Source organism: Xenopus laevis, chromosome 8S (genome assembly GCF_017654675.1).
Source record: "Xenopus laevis strain J_2021 chromosome 8S, Xenopus_laevis_v10.1, whole genome shotgun sequence".
Lineage (NCBI taxonomy): Eukaryota > Metazoa > Chordata > Amphibia > Anura > Pipidae > Xenopus > Xenopus laevis.
In genome coordinates this window covers 88,271,949-88,288,169 of record NC_054386.1, presented here as the reverse complement: position 1 = coordinate 88,288,169, position 16,221 = coordinate 88,271,949, and the positions used below count along the sequence as shown (strand labels likewise).

General features: G+C 41.0%; 2 protein-coding genes across 2 annotated transcripts in view; one reads left to right on the top strand and one right to left on the bottom strand.

Moving 5' to 3' along the window:
- LOC108700312 overlaps positions 1-16,221 on the top strand; it is a 782,191-nt gene that overhangs the window by 78,294 nt on the left and 687,676 nt on the right. The window lies entirely within an intron of this gene.
- Positions 106-14,921, bottom strand: gemin2.S (gem nuclear organelle associated protein 2 S homeolog). Its single transcript, NM_001094476.1, is given in 10 exon segments — positions 106-944; positions 2,241-2,299; positions 3,579-3,689; positions 5,525-5,593; positions 7,775-7,819; positions 8,163-8,279; positions 8,610-8,669; positions 9,698-9,787; positions 12,473-12,557; positions 14,680-14,921. Coding segments are annotated over 10 exon segments (804 nt in total). The 5' UTR covers positions 14,802-14,921; the 3' UTR covers positions 106-898.

The following is a 16,221-nucleotide window of genomic DNA, read 5'->3' as shown; positions in this document are numbered from 1 at the left end:
TGCAGCTAATCTATTGACAAAAAAAAATGCCTCCGTAGCTTTCCTTCTCCTTTAACCCATCCAACCCAACTCAACCCATCCCGACAATTAAATAGAAGGTAGTTGTTGTAGGAAGCACTTGGTTCTTTATTTAAAATCAAGACCTAACAAAGGAAAGGGGTAAGGTATTCTAATACACTGCAGAGTCCCAGGTTTAGGAGCAGACCATATTACAGAGGCAGCTCAGACACAGATGATAACAGGCAAACTGGGGGGGGGGAACAGTCCAAATTAAAGGCAAATACATAATCTTAACTGTACAGTTTCACAGCTTTCCCATGCTACAGACTGATTTAACGACTCTTTCCCAGCTTGTTGAACAACTGGCAAAAGAGGGGTTAACAGCAGGGTGGGGTTTAATGAATGGAAAATGGTTTCCACAAACCCACTGAGGCACTTAATATCTTTCCAACTTTGGCCAATATATGAAAAATGACTTGAAAAAAAAAAAACAAAACAAAAAACAGAACGAACAATAAATAAGACCGTTGCTCCTTCAGACTCCAAGAAAGGGAAAACATTATACTATACTGCCAATGGCAGGCAAGAGGTCGACGTGCAATTGGTCGGTGCCAAAATTCAGGGATTGGCAAAGTGAAGTGCTGTAGATGCGGTTCAACTGCAACTTCTTCGGCTCTTGGTAGTTGTAGTTAAACATCTGAAGGCTAGAGATTATCCATGCCTGTCCTAGCTCCTTCAAGGCCCTTTTTGGCACTGAGAGGGTTAAACCACACAGTTTCCTGAATCCAAAAACGATATAGTTGGTGCACCACTGGATGAGAAGGGGAGTGGATAGCATGGATATTGCCGAGATGCTCTGGGAGAGTGGGGGAGGGGGGGTAAAGCTGCCTGATCATCATCAAGATGGGTCACCACAGTCAGCCAAATCTCGCTGTTCAAAGTACCTGTGTAAGAGAAAGACGTTTGTATTGATTAAGATAATGATTTATCAGTGGTGCCATGGTTTATTATTGTGCTTCCTCAACTTAAACTTTTTTCCTAATACAGGTATAGGACCTGTTACCCAGAATGCTCGGGACCTGGGATTTTCCAGATAACTGATCTTTCCATAATTTGGATCTTCATACCTTAAATTGCAACAATAGATGTGATGCGAGCCCCTCCAAAAACAGTCAAGATTATTAAAAGATGCAAAATCATTTATTGGGACGTAGTAGAAAAGGCCTAACGCGTTTCGTGCCTGTTAGGGAACGTACTTATAGGCTGAGTAAGTGCCCTAACAGGCACGAAACGCGTTAGGCTGTTTTCTACCATATCCTAATAAATAATTTAGCATTTTTCTTTTTTTAAAAATAATTTTGACGATTTTTGGAGGGATTCACAACTATTGTTGCAATTCTGTGGATATGCACCTGTGGACTGGGGTGAACTGTATAGAGTATATCCCTCCCCTCTCCCCATATAAACAAACCTTTACTTGCATGCATAACTTATTGCAAACTTTTTGATTTTGACTGGCTCCTGTTCTGTTTTTGTCTTCATACCTTAAGTCTACTAGAAAATCATGTAAACGTTAAATAAACCCAATAGGCTGGTTTTGCTTCCAATAAGGATTCATTATATCTTAGTTGGGATCAAGTACAAGCTACTGTTTTACTATTACTATTATTTTATTAAAAATTTGGATTATTTGGATAGAATGGGAACTATGGGAGACAACCTTTCCATAATTCAGAGCTTTATGGATAATGGGTTTCCAGATAACAGATCCTATACCTGTACAAACAACTATGCCGACTATGAAGAATTTTAGAAATACTTTTATTAGATAAACAACTATGTGGTTTGTCAGTTATGTGTTGCAAATATCCAGGAATTAGATCAGAACAAGTGAAATGTGTCAGCAACTCACAGCATGACTGTGCTTTTGCACCAAGAAAATAAAAGTTAGGTTGAGGATCGCAACTGCAAAAACAACTGCTACACATCGTGTATTTAATATGTCTTAGGTTAATATGTGAGGCGGAGGTTTCTAAAACAGTCCTTTATAGGCCAAATTAGAACATAATATTTATTATTTAGCACTGCCTATATGAGTGGGATTTTAGAAACGCTACATATTATATATAATGCACCCTCTGAACATTTCAATGATGAGAAGTCTTCCATTTACCAATTCTTCCCCTTTTAGTTGCCTAAATACATTGCAGCCAATATTTACAGCTTGTGAAGCTCCTTACCTGCCAACCAGACAGATGAATAAGTTCAGTGGAGACACCCGATCATCTTCCTTATGTTCCTAGGATAAATAGAGTTCACAGTTATTTGGTTGTCAGGATTCATTCTGTATAGCAAGAGAATTGTCTAAATAGTAAAGAAAACTCCCAACACAAATTACATAAAGCCTGCTGGAAATGTACTCATTGCTCCATACACTAAGGGGGTTATCAATATCCAAAAATATTAGGGATGCACCGAATCCAGGATTTGGCCTTTTTCAGCAGAATTCGGCCGAATCCTTCTGCCCGGCCGAACCGAATCCTAATTTGCATATGTAAATTAAGGGAAGGGAGGGAAATCACATGACTGTTGAAAAACAAGTAAAAAATGCTTTCCCCTTCCCATCCATAATTTGCATATGTAAATTAGGATTTGGTTGCATGTTCGGCTAAATCCAAAATAGTGGATTCGGTGCATCCCTAGTTTTCATAAAAACTGATCTTCTGTTCTTCAGCTCCCCTTCTCTCCTCTCACTCAGACTTAAGCCTGAATGGATTCCTTGACCCGGCCGGTGTCTGCTTTATTTCAAAATAGGGATGCACCGAATCCAGGATTTGGTTCGGTATTCAGCTTCAGCCGAATCCTTCTGCCTGGCCGAACCGACAAGAACGAAAACTGTCACAGAGGGAAATTACATGACTTTTTTGTCACAAAACAAGGAAGTAAAAATACTAAATTAGGATTCGGTAGAATCTTTTGCAAAGGAAAATATCTGAGTATTTTCTGAAAACTACTGACCAAATCCACATGGGTTTTCCCCCTTTATTTATCAATACATTTTTCCAAAAATTTCTTGTGTATGGAGAAAAAAAAAAAAAAGAAATTTTTCGGATTTGTGCCTGAAAGCCACATAATCTTCGGATTATTGCACGAAACCCAGCACAGATCAGGATATCTTTGGGGCCTCTCCCATTGACTTATATACAAACTAGGCAGGTCTGAGATGCCTGATTTTCGATTCAGACTTTTTTTCATCCTTGGGATATAAAGAGTAACGATGGTGTTACCGATAACTTGCTATTATGAATTATGAAACTTTACCCCAGAAATGAGTCAAAATGATAAATTAAGGGACTGCGCCTCTATAAAAATATAAGAGATACAAATGTAACAATAATCAGAATCTGTTCCTTCAGTGCCAGCGTGAAGCAGAAAGAATTTAAAAAAAAATACAAGTTGGAAAAAGGTAGAAGACAAAACAATAAATAAGAATATGTTTTCAAAAGCTGAATGCAGAAAAGTGAACAAGTGAGCCATCGTGGTTGACAGTTTTAAATCTGCAGAAATAACTCGCTTACCACCCCAGCTCTGATTTGTGAGCATCTTCGTGCCAACTGCCTAATAAGAGAGTGAGCCTCAGGCAGCAGTGGTTTCTCCAGGCAGGCCAGCAAAGCATAAAGCCAACGACCCTAGAAGACAACCAGTGTTTATTTTTATTGCCAAGAGAGCAAAATAGGAGAGAGTTGTGTGCAACAGATACAGTGGTAGCTCTTCAGCACCATACATATACAGAGAGGAATGTGGACTTTCTTCTCCTGTCTTGTCTAGAAAAGAAAGTAAACAAGCTCAACGCAGACCCCATTGTTAATTTAAATTAATTTCCTTTAAAGTGGTCCATTAGGATCAGAGCAGTTTCCACTGAATTCTCTAGCACCTTGAAAACTTTTACTTGGCAAAGTTTTGACTTACGAGTTTTTTAGAAATACAGGAAAACCATAAATTGTTCCATTTGTGGGGGGGGGGGTGCTAAAGTGCCCTAAAGTGCAAGTGCAATTATATTCTAATCAATTAGTTGTTTTAAACAACATATAATTATAAATTAATCCTGAGTAGGCCAATTGAATACATTATACAAGCCTTCATTCATACATTTATTAAAAAATAAACGCCACTAATACATTCAAAAACCAACTAATTAAATGTATATCAATGAATTAAATTTTCTACCCAGGCTGTGATGAGTCGAATGGTGCTACACAGCTTACTTATAATTGATTATCAGATAAGGTGCTGTGCAATAAATTAAAGTGAATAGACTTGATAATTCATTAGTTATCTAGAAGTATATAAATTACCATGATTGTGAGCGGGTTAAAAATTGCTGTGGTTGAAATCCATAAAATAGTAATAGAAATTGGAAAAATAAGATGGTGGAGTTGTCCCGTAAACTAGCTGCCTGTATCGTTTCTAGAAACTGGGACACCACAAAGATAAGGCAGGACAGGGTAACCGGGACTGTGGCAGGGGCGTAACTACAAAGGAAGTAGACCCTGCGGCTGCAGGGCCCCCCCCCCACGGGGGTATAGGGGCCCCACGAGGCCCTAATTCATATACAGTTTCAATAAATATTGGTAAAACAAGTCAAATCTCTAAACATTTTGGGGGCCTGAAAAAATAATTTGCTGTGGGGCCCAGTAATATCTAGTTACGCCACTGGACTGTGGCCTTGTTATTTAACTTGCCCTAATAATTGGAAGAGGCTAGATATCCCTAAAAAGCCACAAAACCCTGGCCCGTTAGAAAGGAAGGGTCGGAGATTTTAAAGAAAAAGTAGGCTTGCACCCAGCAGCGCTTCACCCCAAACCCGTGATGGCCCAAACCAGGCTGTTGCTCAATTGAATAAGGTTAAAAAGATTGATTAGATTAGAATCAAAGATGGCAAAATTCATTAAAATCTAGAGAACGCCGACATGCGTTTTGCTTAGAAGCTTTATCAAGGCGAAAGTGACGAGTCCATTCAATACGCGCCTAGAAGTAGACTTCCGCACTGTGCGTCACTGTTTTACTTCTCACGAGAACTCAGAAACAGAGGATGCGCCGAGCTTAGTCAGCGTCCTTAGCTCACCGACGGTCATGCGTCATCAAATCCTTCCTATTATGATGACGATTTGATGACGCATGACCGTTTAGAAAGGTATCTTATTTAGTAAAGAAGGGTAACCATTTCCTCAGTTTTAGCATTGGGTAGAAGGTGCAATACACAGCATGGGCCCCTCATATGACCTACAGCATGATAATTGCAATAGGGATCTAGCCATATATTGCTGGCTTTAGACTGTATATGCACTCAACCCTTTGCAAAGTCTACAAGCATTCCACTATATTCTGTTTACTACTTAGTAGGCACTGTTGAAATATATAGGGACATAATAATAATAATAATAATAATAATAATAATAATAATAATAAGGTAAGGCTTCTGCAGCCCACATTACAAATGAAGATATACATCTATATGTTTTACCAGCTCTGGAGTAAAGTTCCTCTCTTCAAACCAGTTCACCAAGTATTCTAGCACACTTGTTACTGTCGCCTAAATATAAAATAATTGAGAAAAAAAATTAATCACAGGAATACATGCTATGTATAAATATTAGTAATATAAGATATTGTGACATAAATAGAGTTTAATATGGCAGGACTGACTGTGATAAATAGGGGCTCTTACACACGGGCGGTTTTACCTGCGCTCCCCTGCATTGTGCTTTCTTCCATTCAGCCGCAGGGGAGCGCAGGAGTAGACGCACTCAATTATTGTTTAATTGGAGAACTTTTTTATATTTGTATAAAATTACAGTCACAAACAAGGTTCTTTTCTACTCTTTTAAGTGTGGTTATAACTCCTTGGGTGTCTGAGGAGCAAAGAGGGGATTTTTCCCCTTTCCCCTAATAAACAAGTTCAATTCTACTGACATCAATGTGGGGTGTCAACTTGATTCTACGGACATCAACTTGTAGGGGGGGGGGCCTGACCCACCAATTTTTTTTTTTTTAAAAACTTTTATGGGGGGCCCTGCCACCACAATTTTTGTTTTTTTTACTTATAAGGGGGCACTGGCCATCAATGGTTTTTTATAAGTTGTGAGTGTGGGGGGGTGTTACACATTTTTTTAGCGCTGATGTCTGTGTTGTCTTTTAACTGTGTTGTGGAGTGGGCAGGATCTGGGGAGGGGCCCCAAAAATTGTTGTACGGGGCCCCGTGGTTTCTAATGGTGGCCCTGCAGGAGGTCATTATCTTATCTCACTGCCTATGGCCTCTAGAGATCTAATCAGTGGGTTTAAAGGGATACTGTCATGGGAAAAAAAATTTTTTTCAAAATGAATCAGTTAATAATGCTGCTCCAGCAGAATTCTGCATTGAAATCCATTTCTCAAAAGAGCAAACAGATTTTTTTATATTCAATTTTGAAATCTGACATGGGGCTAGACATTTTGTCCATTTCCCAGCTGCCCCATGTCATGTGACTTGTGCCTGCACTTTAGGAGAGAAATGCTTTCTGGCAGGCTGCTGTTTTTCCTTCTCAATGTAACTGAATGTGTCCCAGTGGGACATGGGTTTTTACTATTGAGTGTTGTTCTTAGATCTACCAGGCAGCTGTTATCTTGTGTTAGTGAGCTGTTATCTGGTTACCTTCCCATTGTTCTTTTGTTTGGCTGCTGGGGGGGGGAAAGGGAGGGTGTGATATCACTCCAACTTGCAGTACAGCAGTAAAGAGTGATTGAAGTTTATCAGAGAACAAGTCACATGACATGGGGCAGCTGGGAAATTGACAAAATGTCTAGCCCCATGTCAGATTTCAAAATTGAATATAAAAAAATCTGTTTGCTCTTTTGAGAAATGGATTTCAGTGCAGAATTCTGCTGGAGCAGCACTATTAACTGATTCATTTTGGAAAAAAATTTTTTTCCCATGACCGTATCCCTTTAAACAACTGCATCATAAAAAGTCTCTCTCTCTCGGTAACTACAATGCAGGTTTAAACTTTTTTAATAGCTTTTAGTATGATGTAGAGCACGAGTCCCCAACCTTTTTTACTCGTGAGCCACATTTAAATGTAAAAAAAGAGTTGGAAAGCAACACAAGCATGAGAAAGTCCATGGGAATGTCAAATAAAGGCTGTGATTGGCTGTTTGGTAGCCCCTATATGGACTGAAAGCCGACATGAGGCTCTGTTTGGCAGTGCATCTGGTTTTTATGAAACCTCTAAGCCAGGAATTCAAAGCACCTGCTTTGAGACCACTGGGAGCAACATGTTGCTCACGAGCTGCTGGTTGGGGACCACTGATGTAGAGAGTGATATTCTGAGACAGTTTGCAATTGGGTCTCATGTTTTATTATTTGTGGTTTTTGAGTTATGTAGCTTTGTATTCAGCAGCTCTACAGTTTCATCAGTCTGGTTGCTATGGTCCAACTTACCCTAGCAACCATACATTCATTGAACAAGAGACTGGAATATGCATAGGAGAGGGCCTGAATAGAAAGAGGAGTAATGCAAAGTAGCAATAAATGTGTAGCCTTTGATAGCATTTGTGTTGTAGATGGGGATCACTGACCCCCATTTGAAAGCTGCAAAGAGTCAGAAGAAGGCAAATTATAGATAAATAATGAAGACCAATTGGCTGTTCTATAGCATACCGAAAGGTTAACTGAAAGGTGAACCTGTTTAAAAAAAAAAAAATCTGATTTTATTGATAAAGAAATGTAAGGTCTTACCTGGCTCATCCGACTAACAATGCTCAGCAACGGTGGGAAACCAACCTGAAAGAATGTGTAGAATTATAGGTCATCTATCTTCTTTTGATTTTTTTTTTTTATTAAATCAAACAGGCTTGTGTCATTTGCTAAACTGTTATGTCTAGGGATAATGGTACAACTACTCAGTTACTATTTTAGATACACTGGGGGCATAAACAGTAGGCAAATTTGCACCTGGGAAGTAACCCATAGTAACCAATCAGTAATTAGCTTTTTTCAGACAGCTGCAGGTTGAGCACCGAAAGCAATCATCTGATTGGTTGCCATGGGTTACAGCCCAGGAGCAAATTTGGCCGTTGTTTATAAATGACCCCCACAGAAACATGCAGCAGTTAATATATCACACCTTAATGTAATCAATTCCTGGATGCTGGCTCTCGCTGTTTAGGGCAGCTGCTAGGTCAGAATATAGCCGTTCCCCCAGACAGAACTTTTTCCAGCTCTCTTCATCCTCTGTGCTTGGCTGGAGATCAGACAAAAGAGCATTTTTGAATTCAGTTTTTTACCGACGTCACTTGAAACATTCAGTAAACACTAATTCTGAACAGTCACTAACTTAAATTCTACTATAGTGCAAGATGAATACGAAAGCCCTTGTTGCACAGATAGGGTACATTAGAAATGACCTTTATGCAAGTATTTCTTCCACATGTTAGGTGCTAGTCCGGAGTTGTACGCACACAATCTTTGTATAATAAAGACGGCTTTATTGAAGCACACACAGTGGAAAATATTTAGCATGTGGAGGCCGTGCTGTAGCGGAGCGTTTGTACATGTGCAGCGAGACACTCACCATTGTAACATTGCTGTCCAAAGGCTGAGACCTCCAGTGACCCCTGTGCTTGTGCAGACTCTGTAGAGTGAAAAATATCATGTAAGCAGCTACTACAGCTTGAACAGAGGCACATCCTAATTGTTGGGAGTGCTTGATGGAGTTGTCATGGGCAAACACATGAACCTTCTCACTAGAGGACTACTATATTATGTAAAAAAAGTGTGTCATTCTGAGATGGATGGGCCGAGAACACCTACACTAAAAATGTGGCAAAGGCAAATTACCAATATCCTACCTATGATCAAACTTACATACCTAGCACGGGCTGTCCTGATAAATTTGATAAAATTTGGCAACCATGGACTGAGGCTGGAGGAATAACTGTATTGGATGTCTGAACTTAAAAAAGTTAAAATGTAAGTGATATTCTGAGAAAAGTATGTGTATCCTGGTAAATATAGGAGACCCTCAGGCAGGGCCGCTACCCCTTCTCTTCCCCCCCCCTTTACGTTTGTTTTATTGAATGAAAATCAATAAAAAGTAATGTTAAAAAAAAAAAATAATAAAAACATCCACTAAGAGAAACATGGTAAAGGATCCCTTAACCGGAAACCCGATATCCAGAAAGCTCTGAATTATAGAATGGTTGTCTCCCGTAGACTCCATTTTATCCAAATAATCCAATTTTTTTTTAAATAAACCCAATAGGCTGGTTTTGTTTCCAATAAGGATTCATTATATCTTAGTTGGGATCAAGTACAAGGTACTGTTTTATTATTATAGAGAAAATGGAAGTCATTTTGAAAAAATTATTTGGATAAAATGGATTCTATGGGAGATGGCCTTTCCGTAAGTTGGGACTTTCTGGATAACAGGTTTCCGGATAACGGGTCCCATACCGGTATTTAGTCTGGTAGCTGGCATAATTGGCTCTTTCCATGTTGTATATTGTGTGTAATGGGAGGTGGTCGACGGCAACTGACCTTGATATGTTTGAAGAATACTCTCAGAAAAGGCATGCAGTTCAAAACCCCTATAGACTTTACTGGAGTTGTTTTTGTCACATCTACCACAAAGTAATAGAATTATAAGAGAAGGAGCATTACCTGGCGGACAGCAGAAAACTGTGCTACTTGTTGCTGCTGCCAGCGGAGGCTTGGAGAGTACCCATCAGGAGCAGGCTGGCATCCCGACAGCTGAAAATTGTAAACACACAGCATACTGATTATTTCCTTTTGGGAGTTGTCACACTAGGGGTCAGATTTATCAAGGGTCAAATTCGATGACTGTTGAATTAAAAAAAATTCTAATACGATTTTCGAGCTTTATCATACTCTGGCCCTTTAAGAACTCAAATTAGACTATTTGCCACCCAAAATCAGCCGAATTGCGGTTTAAGTCAATGGGAGACGTCCAGGGATCAATTTGGAGTTGCAGCCTTCCTGACATGCAAGTTTTTTTTTTTGTTTTTTTTTTATGGAGTAAAAACTCGATTCAAGTTTTTAAAATTCTAATTGAATTCGATTCAATTCACCCGGGTTTGAAAAAATAAATATATGATTTTTTTATATAAATTTTGATTGGTAGAATATCGATTTTATGTATGAGTTTACATGAATTCTAAATTCGACCTTTGATAAATGTACCTCTAGGCTTTTTAGTCACAGGATGAGAAAACACCAATGATGCCTGTGTGTTGTAAATGACAAGAGGACTCATGGGATAGCATCGAGTGATACGGAGGTTCTCAGCTGGTGGAGAAATTGCCTAGTGTTTTATTAGTCTTTACTTCCTCTGTATCTGGCAATTCCAAATGTGATGCTACAATATATTAAGTGAGTAATCATCTTACTATTTGGGACCCCTCTTCAAGATTTATTATAGGTGCAGATCTATGAATAGATGCTGCCGGAAGAGGTCGCAAGTGAGAAGGGAGGCAGGAAGAGCTCTGCCCGAACCAGCTTGTGGCCCAAATTTGTGTACATGTGTCTGAACGCGACTAAACCCGCGGGTATCGGGACGGCCTGCACATCACTACTTTACTGTCCCCACCAGGCTTCAGAACTTACATGCGCTTGTAATTTTAAAGATCCATCAATGCCTCAATAAAACAGACTTCAGAAATGATGTACTGCCCAGTGTTACAGCTGTCAGGAGAGTCATCAATGACTTATTTCTACCGAACACTGAACTTAAACTTACATTATAACTTAATAATGAACACAAGCTGACAAACAGTGTGGGTTAAATCCTTAGGGAAAAACAACAAAATATTCTTGTCCTTTGGCACCTGGTTTCCATTTAGTACATTAGAAAAATAAAAAAACCTTTGATTTACTCAGTGATCCCTGGACCTAAGGGAAGTTAAATCTGTTGGGTGATCTTAAAGGGGACCCGTCACCCACACATCAAAATCTGTATAATAAAAGTAATTTTATAATTAATCATGAAGCCCAAATTCTTTTTTTTTTTATTAAAACAACCATACTGGTTATAAACTCATTTAAAACTCAGCTGTCAATCATATATTGCCTGCCCCCCCTCTATGCCTTAGTCATAAAGGCAGGGCAGGCAATTACTTTCACTTTCCATTCTGTAATTCCTAGATGTCACTGCTCTCCTCGCATTCCCCTTCAATCTCCAACACTTCATTTTGTAGCCAGTGCACGGGCTTTGGTGCATAAACAAAGATTTTGGCAAAATTGTAGCTTGCCTTTAGAACAGTGTCCACAAAGTGGCTGCTGCCTGCTTGATGCGATTGTGATTTACAAGACTGAAAGAAGATTGAAATCATGTATATAGTGCAAGTAAACTTAAAGGAGAAGGAAAGGTTAAAACTAAGTAAGCCTTATCAGAATGGTCCATCTAAATACACCAGTAAACCCCCAAAGTAGTGCTGCTCTGAGTCCCCTGTCAAAAGAAACACTGCATTTCTTTCCTTCTATTGTGTACACATGGGCTTCTGTATCAGACTTCCTGCCTTCAGCTTAAACCTCATTGCCCTGGGCAAGAGCATGCTCAGTTTGTTCCTCTCCCCCCACCCCCTCCCTTCTCTACTGTAATCTGAGCCCAGAGCAGGGAGAGACTCAGGCAGGAAGTGATGTCACACCATGTTAATACTGCAGCTCCTATCCTAAACAAACAGAGAGTTTCTAGAGCTTTTTACTCAGGTATGGTAAAACATTCTACAGAATAAATATAGCATTCTAGCTTGTACTATTGCAGCTAATCTATTGACAATAAAATGCCTCCGTAGCTTTCCTTCTCCTTTAATCTTGCTTAACTAACATCAGAAAACCAGATTTGGATTTATTTTTTAGGATGACAGGTCCCCTTTAACTCTAAAAGTGGCCATATACGGGCAGATTTGAACCACCAATTTGGGTCCTTCAGACCGACTTGACAGCCAGTAATCTGCCAGTGTATGGGGCCCTCTGATGGGCAAACCAAACCTAACCAATATCTGGCTGAAAATTGCCAATCGGGCATGTTTGATTTCCCTGTTGGATCAAGCATTTGCACACTGATGAGGTCCTCGATCGGACAACTGGCATAGCAGCAATTATGATCCGACCATTGGCCTGAGGGCCAATACTGCCCATCTCATGTAGGCCCAGATTTGTGGCAAGGGCGCCAAGGTTTTAGGGGCAGCATGCTGCCCAGCTTCCATTCAAGATTATCAGAAGCTCTGGGGATTCCCTGCTGCAACCCAATCCCCAGTGCTATGGAGGGGGGCATGCTTGTGGGGCACCCTCTGGCGTAGGTGCAGCCCAAATAGAAACCCCGGCTTGACCTCACGATGGGCATGAAAAATCTGATTGTTTGACGACCTTGCTTGAGGATATTTTCCTGTAAAGCTGGCCATACAGTAGGATACTTACAGATATGCTAACGGTCTGTTTCTTTCGCAACTTTTTGGGATCAATCTGTGCAATGACTACATCAGGACAACGTGCTGCTTCAATCCTGTGGCAATAGAAAAAAAAAGTGAAAACCAATGCATAAAAACCAAAGGCACAAAATGCACATATCCTTCCCTTTTTATGGCAAACCTTATTGCCTTATGTAAAGCTTATTTTACCCCAAGACCAGGATAGGTTTTAGTTTTATGCTTGTGACACGTCAAAGGTCCAAATCAGATCTAAAATTCAGTGCAAATGGTATACAGATATGGGATCAGTTATCCAGAAACAGGCCCGGACTGGCAATCTGTGGGTTCTGGCAAATGCCAGAGGGGCTGTTGTAAGATGACATAGAAAGGGACTTTTAAGTGGGCTGGTGGGGTTGTTTGGGCCTCTGTGTACTAGCAATGCCAGGGCCTATTTTGAATTCCAGTCCAGTCCTGTCCAGAACCCCATTATCCAGAAATATCCGAATTACGTAAAGGCCATCTCAATTGTATCCATATAATCCAAATTTTTAAAAATTATTTCTATTTCCTCTGCAATAATAAAACAATAGCTTGTACTTGATCCCAACTAAGATATAATTAATCCTTACTGGAAGCAAAACCAGCCTATTGGGCTTATATAATGTTTACATGATTTTCTAGTAGACTTAAGGTATGAAGATCCAAATTACAGAAAGATCCATTATCCTTAAATCCTCCAGGTCCCCAGTATTCTGGATAACAGGTCCCACACCTGTACTATTAAACATCACAGATGTCACACAAACAAGGACGTCTAGAATTATTTAACCTTCTTTAGTTCCCTTTCCACCTTGTTTCTCTAATTTGCATATCCAGGATTTGGTTCTGTATTTGCCCAAATCTTTAACAGAGGATGGGGGGTTTTTTCAGCCAAATCCTAAATTAGTGGGTTCCCTATTTTTCTGCCCGAAGATGCCACAGACCCCCCCCCCTCATCTGTGTGTTTGGCCCTGAGTAAAATAACATTACAGTTAAGGGACATAAGCAGTGGCGTAACTAGTTGTTACTGGGCCCCATAGCAAATTAAATTTAGGGCCCCAAAATATTTATAAGTTGGCATATTTTACCAAGATATATTAAAATTGCTAATTAATTAGGGTCTCACTGGGCCCCCTACACTCCTGGGCCCCCCTGCAACCGCAGGGTCTGCTTCCTCTATAGTTACGCCCCTGGACATAAGATCCCTGTAGTGACAGGGACTTGACATCCTCATTCGTTGCCATGTGAAAATACCTAGTCAACAAGCAAATGTCCAGTTGGCCAGACATCCCAAACCTAAGCCCACGTGTGACCAGAAATAGAACTTTAGACAGTAAACTCTTAAATTAAAAAAAAAAAGCCCCTTTTCTACCGCTTCAGTCAGGTATATTGTATATAATGTGCATGTTCAATAGATACACACCTATACTGTACACAACTGCGGAGTTTGTTGGCACTTTCTAAATATATGGTGGTAATAATAATTCCACCACAGCTACCAAGGACTTGGTACATGCCCACCCACAGACTTGGTACTGTCAAAATATATGGTGGTGGTAATAATAATCCCAGCACACAACAGGTACCAAGGACTTGGTATGCCCCAGAGACTTGTACATGCCCCACAGACTTGGTATGCCCCAGAGACTTGTACATGCCCCACGGACTTGGTACTTTATAAATATATGGTGGTAATAATAATAATTCCACCATAGCACACAACAGGTACCAAGGACTTGGTATGCACCAAAGACTTGTACATGCCCCACAGACTTGGTATGCCCAGAGACTTGTACATGCCCCACGGACTTGGTATGCCCCAGAGACTTGTACATGCCCCACGGACTTGGCATGCCCCAGAGACATGGTACATGCCCACCCACGGATTTGGTACTTTCTAAATATATGGTGGTGGTAATAATAATCCCACCACAGCACACAACAGGTACCAAGGACTTGGTATGCACCAAAGACTTGTACATGCCCCACGGACTTGGTATGCCCCACGGACTTGGCATGCCCCACCTGCTGCAGCCCCCCTGTAACAAGAGGCAAATGATAAGAAAAGGAATAGCCCGGCAATACAGCGGTTCAGTAGCACAGGCAGTATCAGGGGCTTCACATCTGCCCGATACGCATTTGTCGCTGCTGCACAGAGCGCACATGGCAGGAGCTTACTGGACTCTCCGCAGATACTCCTGAGGGGTCCGAGGCGGCACGGAGGGATCATAGTCCTCGGGAAGATCACAGGCCTCAACCGGTAACAGCCTGGGCATCAGCTCTTCGGGCCCCGAATCCATGCTTGTCCGGCTCTGACGACTCCAAGATCACGGCACATTATGAATGGAACGCATTCTGTAACGACGTTTCTGATTGGCCCCTCCTCTTGTTGACGCCTCGGTGTGATGAGCGCAGTCACGTGATTCCCCAGAGCCGCTGCCGTAGATCTGTCAGGTCAATGAAGTGGGAGGATTATTATTGTGAAGCAGCAGGTGGTGCGACTCATTCATTCAGTCATATAGTTGTTATGAAAATATTCTGCAAGTGCAGCAGATACAATAAAGGCTTATTTACTATAATAATGTACAATTTCCTTACTTATTTTGTTCTGTATTTGCAGTGGCTTAGTTATCTCATATCTATAGGCCTGGTGCTGATTGGCCTTCCACCCTTTCTCTGTCAACATAAGTGTCACTGAGGCTCATTTATAAACACTGGGCAAATTTGCACCTGGGCAGTTACGGCAACCAATCAGATGATTGCTTTCACAGTTCCACCTGCAGCTGGTTGGAAAAAAAAAGCCAATAACTGATTGGTTGCTATGGGTTACTGCCCAGGTGCAAATTTGCCCATTGTTTATAAATGAGCCCCAGTGTCAGAAATGAATACAGAGCACAGTATTTAGGGGTCCCAACGGGCTAGGCGGCATCCGTAGGCTGGAAACATGGCTGCTATGACCTAATGGGGCCCTTAAATCAATTTGATTCAGTCGACACACAGAGCACACGTTTCAGAAACAACACCTCGAGGTCTTGACAAAGGCCAATGTGTTGCAGCGAAACGCTCATCGGCCGTTTCACGTACTTTTAATTGATTGGTGGGTGAAGGGAACTATAGCTTTGCTTGGATACTGCTGGTGTATTTAGGGTTGCCACCTTTGCTGTTAGCTAAACCAGAACACTGGGGGATGGGCAGATAGCATTGGGGGTGGGGCAGTGATGTAGGAACAGACATGATGACATCAGAGGTGGGCACAATGATGGTGGAGTTCTGACACCGGAGCAGTGTCGGACCGGCTCACCGGGATACCATGAAAACTCCCGTTGGGCCCAGGTGTCAGTGGGCCTCTTGCTTCTAAACATTTGGTCATTCTCTATTTCTTTGTGGGGAAAAAATGCTTAATATTGGAAGAATATAGTAAGTAGAAGACTGGGACATTTTTTACTTCCTTGTTTTGTGACAAAAAGTCACGCAATTTCCCTCTCCGCCCCTAATTTGCACATGCAAATTTGGATTCGGTTCGGCCAGACAGAAGGATTCCGCCGAATCCAAATCCTGCTGAAAAAGGCTGAATCTTGGCCTAATCCCAAACCGAATCCTGTATTCGGTGCATCCCTAGATGAAACTGACTGGATTCCAGTTTTCGCAATGTTTTTATATGTTGATGCCCAGTCCAAAACCACACAGGTGGCAACCCTATCTCTAGCTATATTCTGCTTG